Raw genomic sequence first — 10,666 nt, forward strand, 5'->3', positions numbered from 1 at the left:
GCATTAACCCAACATTAACCTCACATTTTCTAAATAAATTACTGTGACACATGTCATTTTCCAAGGCTGCAATAGTCTCAAAACTTGAGCACTAGGAAAATTCCCCTAGAAAATAACTAGAATGTGCACATCATGGCGGCGCCCATGCTAGGGCCATTTCTACCTCTATGCAACTGTTTGACCAGCAGTCCATCTTAAGTTCGTGTGAGTACCCTCTTCCGACAATCCGATCTTGAGGTATAAGGGAATATACCTAATCACGATAAGAGGTTGAGGAGGAGGGCTATGGTTGGTAGAAATTAATTCCTTTCGTTGTGACTCTTTTCATTAGAGTATCATGATGAAGGATAAAACCAGTTCCACCCCCCTCCCCCCCCGCTCCGGCACCCACTGATCTCGAAAATGAGTCGCCCGGAAAAGCTATAGTTTGTACAAATCAGTTTATTTTGATGAGACCTAAGCATTCACTTAGCCCCAGACTTAGCCCCCATTTGATTTTTCCTATTATCTCCGAAACCAAAAAGGCACAAACGATGAGTATGAAAGCACGATTAAACACAATCGAAGTACTACGCAATACCGTCGATGAACTATCAAAAAGTTTAATTTTTGGGAGGGCTAAGCGTTCACTTAGCCCCCATTCGATTTTTTCGATTATCTCCAAAACCAAAAAAGCACAAACGGGGCGCATAAATGCACAATTGAGGCACAATACATAAAAAAAATTGGTTCATTTTTGGGCTAATTGGGGGGCTAAGTGAACGGATCCCATGATAAATGTATGTTCTCTTGATTTATTTTTTGACGGCAAAAAAACATTCCATTGAATGCGATTGACGACTGCGTCTTTTCTCTTGCTATGGAAATTCATAATAGCTTTGAAATTTCTTATTCGATCCGTAAACTCGAGAACTTAAGAGGCCGTTCTCAGCATACGACTAGGAAAGCGCTTCAATAGAAATTATATGGGTCGAATAGCGTGTCTAGGTGTGGGACTTAGTATAACATTTTGAGTAAATTGGATTCTATACCGTGTTGTTAGGTGCCGATGTAAAGATAAAGGACTCATCTATGCCTCTATTGTAACAGATTTTTGATTTAATACTCGAATTTTGCATAAATAATTGTAGAAGTACTTGATATTTATGGTATTTTCAGGTGCCGTAATTATTAATATTTAAAAAATATCAAAAATATGTTACAAGAGAGACGTAGAAAAAGGTTTAGAAGTAAACGTGCCGGCATGGCGTTTTCGAGTCTTCGTTTCGTAAAAGTGCAATACAATTTCTTTCATGAAGCCGATTTAAAAAACCTTTCATTTCACATCATAATAGATTATATTGCACTTCTCTCATTTGAATTTTAAAGTTGTTGTTTAAAGTAGTACTTAATTCCAAATTTTGTCTCAAAAACATGTTATTTGTGCATTTATATACGGAAACAGCAATTAAACAATATCTGTAAATGCTCGCACAACTGAGACTGACAGTATATTGCATATTCTGAAATATCCCAAAACATTGTCTATAGGTACAATAATAGTAAAGTTTAATTTCGATCTTAAAGTCTACATAAGGTAAGATCGTTGGAATCAAGATTTACTTGTAAGTTGATAACTTTGACGTCATTTCCTAAGAGGTGTGCAAATAATAACATGTATTACGTAAGCACAAGTTTTTAAATACAGAGATAATATTGCAATACGATCTTCACCTGCTGTTATAACTCCCACGCAGTCTACGAGATAAGTACGCGAAAGTAGTGTCATCTAAAGAAATTTAATCACTTTGATTCAGTTGAGTAGGTGGTATAAAACCTCGATTAAAATTTAGTTACTTTTAATAAGCGGAGTTTGTCCCAGAGGGCAACCTACGGAGAAACTCCGTTAAAGTGGACCCTTCAAAAAGCATTGCGTTGTCTTTCTATTCAGATTTATTATTCAATGTGTTCTATTCAGAAAATTAAGTTTTTGATGTTTCTGTAATGGGATGAACGCCACTGAACTATTAAGTTTTAGAATGAGATGTAGAATATAAAACGTGAATAAAAAAATTATTTATTTATTTATTTGTTTGGCAGACACCATACAGAATGCAAAGCATTCCAATTACACGGCACTGGGATGCTGTACTTAAGCTAGAACTATCAAAGTTCTCGTGTGAGATTGAAGGAACTTCAGCGCAATTTAGTGTGGCACATCAGTATTCTATTTGCCAGTTTTGACTCCACCAACACTAAGATCTTGTTTAAGGCTACCACATTCCCTTTGTCGGTACCCACTTCCGACGATACTAATTTGAATACAATCGGACTAAAACTGAAAGATAGGAAAAAACTGAAAAATCACCATCGCTCGGGGATGGCGCCAAGATGTCGCCGACTCCACATAGTGTAGCTCCTTTCTTAAAGTTGTTAATTACACGGCCGGGTAGGTACATGTACACTCCTTGTCTTTTTACAAGCGTTCTTCTACGGGCCCACATTTGCTGCCAGCCAGTCAGCCAGCCAAAGTGAGAATAAAAGCTACCTTTTTTACAAATAAATTTGCAAAAATGCGCCAAAGAGTCATGCCATTTCAAATAACAAAATTTAGTGTCGACTTCCTTATTTTTATGTGTAAAGTTTAATAAAATTATATTTTACAGTTTCCGAAAAACGCCTAACTGACGCTCGTCGTGAAAGGCACTTGCTGAAATGGCAATACGGCGGTCACTTTACTTTTGACATGGGCGATAAGTGATAACCTAGTCAGAATTGGTGAGAATTAATGATAAATAATTCAAAACCATAAATAAATGAGTTACCTCAAATGTGGAGTCATCAAATTTCTATTGAAGTGAAGTTCCTTTTCGGTTTTTTGTTGAGATAGAAATTCTAATAAAACAAAATACGAATCAATTCGGCTACAGAATAGCCACATTCTAACTGATGAATAATAATACCTATGTGCACAGCAAGTAAGCAACCCTGTACACAGGGTGAAAATTTTTCCTGGAACAATGAATTCAAAACAACATATTTCTTGAAGTAGCTTTTTGATATTCAAAATTATAAAAAGTTTGTACTTCAAATTTGTGGTCAGTGGCGTACTTCTGTATGGTTAAAGGGAGCAATTTCACACCTTTTTATTACATATTCTTGCAGTGCACACCATTTAGCCTGCTATATCCAAAATAGTGTATTCTTTAGGAACATGTATCAAACTGTACTATGTGGATGTTCACTGCAGAACTCAAACGCCACCTCTTTGAATATAAAGGGTGTCCAAGAGAAAAATGAAAACCGCAAGTTACCAATCTGTTAAATAACAAAAAAAATTGTACAAATTTACAGAGCACACACATTTGAACGTTAGGAAAAAAAATTCAAAACGAATGTGTCGAATGTGTACACTCGTGCATTCAGTGTGTATAATTGCCTTTACACATATACATACAACACTATACAGGGCGAGTCAAAAAGTAAACCCCACGCTGTATATTATGAAGCACCTAGAGGGATGATATATTAGAATAATTTAGTCTTTTAAAATCACCCGGCATAAGATTAAGGATCCGATTGTAGTAGCCTATAGCAGACGAACCATAATTCTTCTTAATTAATTAACGACAATAATTTCTGTATTACCAGTCATGTATAAAGAAAGGCAATCAATGCAAAAGATAAGATAAATATTCATTGAAAAACTGCTTGGTTCTTAGAGAGGTCTTCGTAAGTCAAAGATTCATCTATAAACAAAAGTTTAGTTTACGCCGACATACAAGAACAAAACAATTTTTCGGTACTCTAAGAAAAAAAATGTACATACGGGTTTCTCCACCAAAGGGCGATTAAGGAGTTCTTCGTAATTTTTAGGTACATGATTCGATAAAACAGGTGAAATTGCTCCGTTCTCTTCGCTTTGTGAGGATTTGCGTTTTTTAGATGCCTTAGGTGTAATTGCAGTGGACAGCCGCTTGGTGCCTCCGGTGGATTCCTAAAACAAAAATATGAATTCAATAACATTGGTGATTATGAAGGCTTCCATTCTCAAACCTGGGATTCACTTGGTCACAGGAAGCGTCTACCAAGTTGCCCAGCGGTCATTTTACATTTCTAAAATACCATAACAAAATCGGAGTAATAAAAGAAACTTTGAACACGCTTGAGTAACACAAGCAGCTGCATCCGTAATGTTAAAAATTGACAAGGCACATTTTTCCTAATTGCTTTAATTTGCACGTGCAAGATGCCATAAGTAATGCACAGTGAGGTGGACGGAGGCAGATATTCAAATAAATACACCCTTCGCTTTTAGTTATCCAGTTTCTTAAATTGCTGAATGGATCAGTGTATCATGAGACTGATATTCCTACTAAGTTGCTTAACAATTAAGACCTACCAACTACAGGGTGTTTAAATCTAAAGGAATTAAAACAATCATTTGTTATCTAGGAATAATTCAGAACATTTTCAAATCTTGGAACTTTTTTTATGACAAACCTTTTTTAAAAATATTCAAAAACGGGGTTTCATGTTCACTGATCTGCAGGAATCCAATTTTGTCAAAATCATTTTTTTCTGAGTTTGGGAATTGGCGAAGAAAATCGAAAAGAGTGTACCAAATCTCACCCTTTTTTGTAACAGCTGCTGAGAAAAAAATGTATTATTATTTTATTCGTAAAAATGTTCTTTTTTGTTGCAAATACTGCCAGTCGTCCATCTAATTTTTGACACACTTACGTGTTACACCCTGTTTATTTTTCTTTAAATATTTTTTAATTTAATATTCACATTATGAAGAAATGAATGCTGTCAGGTCACTGACTCATAATAATTGGAAAAAATGTTTGAACGGTTCACCTATTTTCTTAGGGCAATTTTATAAAATTGAAAAAAAAACTGCTTTTAGGGGAATTGACCTAGATTTTGAAATAGGTAGCCTACACGTTAAAGATGTACCAGATAGCCTCCAAATTTTGCTACCCCACCTCCCACCCATCCGCAAGAATTATTTCCAGAGATGCAGTTTCTGAAAATAAAACGTGCGACGAACAATTAGTTTTGCATACGCATGTCATGTCAATACGCCAAGTATAACCTCTAAGGGGGGGGGGGGGGGACACACGTTCTACCCATCAGATGTTTCATCGACAGGGATTTTTATCTATTTTCCGTTATACTAACAAAACTTGGAAAAAAAAAAGAATTATACATTTAAACAAAAAATACAGATATACAAGGGAAATGGAGAGGGGGTCATGGATATGCCATTTTCATTCATTTTTTTACCCAAACAGTTGATGCATTGCTGATCTGGGATCTGAAGTTTCTAATTGATATGCTTGGCCTCAAATAAAAAGGCATTTTAAATGGTTTCTATAAATTATACCTGTCCTCCGTGACTCATGTTGCAGTTAGGACAGGGTTAGCGCAATTGGTTTTATCTTTCATTTCAAATTAAAAGTCTCAACAAAAAGAACTGTTTTCTACCAACTACGGCCCTTCTCACTTATCAAAAGGGGGGGGGGGGGAGCTGGTTTTATCCTTTATGGCTGGTCTTTTATCCTTTATGGTACTCTAATGACAGGTCTCAACGAAATATATACCAACCACAGCCTCCTTTTCAACCTCTCATCGTGATCGGTTATAATTCCTGTTAACTAAAGAGCGGAGTAAAGAACCCCCTTCCGAGAAGCTATGCCAAGAGACTAAACATCGATAAGTATAGCATGCTACTACCTTATAACCCAATTATTTACTATAATAAGCTATTTTGGTTTAAGAATTGTATACAATTTATACTTGCTTATATAAATGTACTAACTTTTATGCAATAATAAAGCAGTGAAACAGAGCTAACCTACCGTTTGACGAAAATTGAATTAAAAAATCAGTTTCAGGTTAATTCAATTCAACCAAAAGCTTAGTCATGAACCAAAACCTTATTTTTTATGGTTTATAAGTAGTAAGCCATGGATTCAATGAGATTTTGTTTTGATTATTGTGCCCATGGTAACTAACATGGGATACCAATTAATAAAAATGGCTGACGCAAAAAAAATGCAAAAAATGTACGTAACAGACTGTATACCTTGAAGTGAATTTTTGCATTTTTTTAAGCGTACCCTGATATGTTCATAAATAAATAAAATAAAAACTTATCGTGTAAACATCTTTAATTTTTTCTCAGCGACCATAGCAGCTAGGAAGATGGAATTAACGGATTTGCTTAGGTTATTTATTTTTGAAAAATTACATAAAAAACTGTTCCAATTTTTAAAAATTTATTCCATATCTCCAAGATGAAAAACCCACAAGCACTAAATTACGTCGAGGTCTGAATTATTTTGCACCTTCGTCCTCCGTGTTCCATTTTTCTACATGTTTTGATTTCTGAGAAAACAGTTAAATAAGAAACACAATTTTTGGGACTTTGGAGGGCGTAGCTTCCAAAAAATCCATTTGGGTGGAGGTGGAAAAATGTTTGCTTTTTAACAACTACGTTAACGGTTGCGTGGAGAGCTATTATGGTCCGAAGGAAGGATTTGGCAAGATTTGTATAATATGAATATTCTGCACATTTACAAAATATTTTAAATATACAGGATGCGATCATAAAGTTCAAAAGATAAATTTAAGTCTTTTATACAAGGTGGAACACTGAATGTATCTTCAAAACGACACTTATTTAAAGAAGCTTTTGATGGTATTCAAAATTATAAAAAGTTAGCTGCCACTCTATGTACTTTAAATTTGTGGTCAGTGGCTATTTCTGCATAGTCAAGGGAGGCATATAATGTACACTTTTTTTGGATACAGCAGCAAAAAGTCTGCACTTTAAGAACCTGATTAAAAATAATGGTTGCTATTAAAAAATAATTTATAAATAATAAATTATAAATAATAACAATATAAAATTAAATTATTATTTATGAAGTCAAATGCAACAAAAAAACATATCTATGTTAAAAAATAATCATAAATAATTACTTCATTTTATATTTCATTATTAATAATTAAGCATGAATACTAAGATATATCGAAAACCATTGGAGATGCACATAGGACATAATTTATTAATGTTAAAGATTATTGAATATGTTAAGTGATACAACAAAAATATATAACGTGTTTCCCGGTCCGGATTAAAAAAAATAAAGTTGATGTTATCTAACAACTGAAACTTAAAATATTTTTAAAATATATAGAATATTCTTCAATATTTTCATACAAAAGCACAATCTCTAGAAAGCCTTTGTTAGGATCATAATGGCAGTCAGCATAATTGTTGACTCATCCTGTACAAATTGGAAAACACCTTTGATATAGTGTAGGTACCGTACATGAAGTTGGTCAGATTCGGTAAAAAGGTTACCATTACGAAAAAGTGCTAACACATAAAAAGTAATGCTGTCAAGAGGTGCGAAAAAATACAAAAATATCCACGATGTTCCATTTAAAAATTCATTAAGGAAGAAATTAATGTAATTACATCTCCCTCCAAAGGCTGAAATGGAGAAATACATACATTTCATTAAAAACACTTTACGCCTAAAATATTCGCTTCTTATACCGCAAAAGTTTTATTTAATAAATTTTTCTCTAACCTCACCATTTGGGCGCTATCGGTCGCCCACCGAAGATTGAGTCACTATTACCATTTTGTTGTGATACCGTTTAAAAATTTACAGAAAATATATTTCTTTGTTTTGGAGTGCACTCTATCTTCATTGCAACATTTCTTGGGAGAGTTCGAACTTTTCAGGGCACAGCAGTCGGCCAGCCGTATTTGTTGAGCACCTAGTAAAATCACTAACACTTCAAAAGTGCTGGATTTAATTACGGTGTAGGTACTCGTATAAAAACTTAAATGAAGACATAACAAACATACAATAAAATGATTTGGAGACCGAATAATTAAAAACACCCTGTAGAACCACATCCCAATTGAGTATAGATGCTATTAAAAATGACGAACATATTAACACAATTTTAGCATCCAATTTACAATGATACTGCCAGTACTGTAACCATTCATTTGGTAATTGTATGATCAGATAAAAATGAACCGATGGCTTTTTGTTTCTGAATGTAATTAATGCAATCCACACAGGCGATTGGTGCATTTTTTAATGACTAACAACTAACCTTCTTTTTCTTTGGCGCACTCTTACTGTCTTCTTTAATACGGTCAAAGGTGGTATCCTGTTCCCTTTCGTTATCAAACTGCTCAGGAGTGAAAGTAGGATCCGCCTATAAACAAAACCGTCAGCCAACTACAATTAAGTCGTTGACATCATACCTCGATGCGTTCCAGAAATTCCTCAATTTCGGCAACGGCCTCTTTGAAACTTGCAGATTTGCACGAATTGACCAATTTCTCTTTAAACTCCAAGTAGGGCATAATGTTCGATTCCTCTATCCAGGCACTACAATTCGAGACACTTAGCGCTTTTCAAGACCGATTAAGCTAGTTACTAAACAGCGGAGTGACAGGTACTTACTAATTCTTTGTTCCGAAGAAGTAGATACATTGGAAATCCGTCTTCTTCGCGGGTTTTTTGACCCAGTGTTTCGGTTTCGAGATCTGGAAGAAGGCATTATTTACAAAATAAATTCGAAAAAGACTGACGTAAAGTTAAAGAGAAAGGTTATGTTTAAAATCGGCAATTTACGCAAGCGCACGTAGTAACGGTTTGGTTGAATGTCGCGGCGCGATATACTTACCAAGCCTGGCCAAGGAGAAAATCCCTTCATTTTTGCCCTGAAAGAAGTTAAGATTACACGTGGAACGCATTACTTTAATTTCAAATTGTATGTGGAATTAATTGAAATAATATTGTACGTACCAGACCAGGGAACCAATTTGTAATTTCTCCGACATAGCAACAACAGTTCACCTCAGTGTACACTCTCAGACTGTCCAAAAGTTTGTTGTGCCGCGCTTACATTTGCTAAAGGTGGGGATATGCGCCGCGCATCTCGGGACTCTGGAGATTTTACTGTTTATCCTAAATAGAAGTCCCGGTTTTTACAGCTTTTGATTACTAATTAAAGGCGCCCTCACCTGTATCAATGATGTGATTAGGATACAATAAACATATTACCTTGACTTCCGTTTCGTCGAAGAAGGGAATTTAGTTTATCCAACCCATTACGTGGGGGCGTAACATGAAAATGGCGGTTCATTTAAATTTAAAAATTGAAACCAACTTTTACACAAATTTGATTTGAGACGGAATGTAGCCATGTACCAATTCACGTTCAAATACCCTTTTTCCGTATATTGCACTTGCATATTTTAAGCTTTGAATCTTAAGGGAAGATTTGGCCAACGTTTACAATGGAAAAATCACCACTATGATTTAGATTCCTGATCCATGGATGGATCCACATCCACGCTCCACCTTATCAAAAACAATGGGACAAAATTGCCATCAGTGTAATTGAAGCATTTACATACTTCTTGAGAATGATGAAAAAACCTCCATACAACTGCCGCTATGGAGACTGGTTGGTCATGGATACGGTAGACATGACTATGACCAAATGGCCTAAGTTGTGTTAAAAGCTAATAGGTATATGGACGATAACCAATATAATTTCAAAAACATTAACTCCAATCAAAATTCCTGCTCAATTAGAACCATGCGGACACAAGATGCCTCCTCTGGGATGTGACATGCTCAGATACATTGGCCAAATCTTTCCGCAAATTATCAACAAGGATAATCTGGTCCCGTTGCACAGAATGCCGCTTCCTTGACACGAATAAAAATATGAAGGCGCGATTGCTGGTCATTTGCAGTGGAGACATTCGGACCATGGTGTCAGGTGTGAAGAAGCAAAGGAATTTGTTATTAGCGGGGAAAATTACTAATTAAACAAAACGGGGCGACCTCAAATCTGGATCATGTCTGACTCAACTCATAGGAATATGCAATACGACGATGGAACATTCAAATCTGAAGAGACTCTCGGAAATTTTTCACGTTTTAGACAAGGCCTGCTGCTCTATTCCAGTAACATACTTTGGGGTTTCGGTTTATTAATAAATTCCTGATACTACTTATTATTCAATTTGATAATTAAGAATAATGATTATAGGTTGTAATTATATCTACATTTTAAAATCATCTCCGATGCAATTACATACATTTGTGGAATGCAATTCTAATCATTTGTAACGAGCAATCAAAAATGAGTTGCTGCCAAAGTCGCCTTTGGAAGTTCAAGCATTCAAATGGTTCAAGTGCGATTTCCCATGTAAGCAAAAATTCCAAAGGTGACTCCACAGCAACCTTCTAATGTAGACAGACACTTTCCAAATGTTGTATAAGGAGCTGCAAGAGTCGTTTTCAAGAGCTTTCATATACGAATACGAGGGGGAGATATTCCAGACTCCCCAGAAAATTATGTTTTAAAATCCGCGGGAGTTCAAAACCACCTAGCACAGAATGACTTGATAACCTTTCTCCTATAAACCTCCGTACGTACCCTTATAGCCCCCCTAACACCTTCTTTCACAAACCGTATTGGCTTCAGCACTCGCTTGACAGTTATTGGAGAAGGATTAACAGACGATATTATTTTCTTCGCACTGGCGGTTCTTTTTATGTGTTGTACGTGAGACACAATCGGGACTAAAACTGGAACTGTTCCCGGCAGCTACGCAGAACGTTTG

The 10,666-nt window shown here is 35.6% G+C and overlaps 1 protein-coding gene across 1 annotated transcript; it reads right to left on the reverse strand.

Annotated features, from left to right (window-relative positions):
* Window positions 1–3,727: 3,727 nt before the first annotated feature.
* LOC116168674 (putative oxidoreductase GLYR1 homolog) lies at window positions 3,728–8,993 on the reverse strand. The gene is made up of 6 exons (XM_031484615.1): window positions 8,832–8,993; window positions 8,710–8,746; window positions 8,487–8,569; window positions 8,285–8,411; window positions 8,131–8,235; window positions 3,728–3,976 (listed from the first exon to the last, which is right to left on the reverse strand). Exons 1-6 carry the CDS (start codon window positions 8,864–8,866, stop codon window positions 3,743–3,745), a joined length of 621 nt encoding a protein of 206 aa, XP_031340475.1. The 5' UTR covers window positions 8,867–8,993; the 3' UTR covers window positions 3,728–3,742.
* Window positions 8,994–10,666: the final 1,673 nt, after the last annotated feature.

The sequence above is a fragment of the Photinus pyralis genome, unplaced genomic scaffold, assembly GCF_008802855.1.
Source record: "Photinus pyralis isolate 1611_PpyrPB1 unplaced genomic scaffold, Ppyr1.3 Ppyr1.4_LG4, whole genome shotgun sequence".
NCBI lineage: Eukaryota > Metazoa > Arthropoda > Insecta > Coleoptera > Lampyridae > Photinus > Photinus pyralis.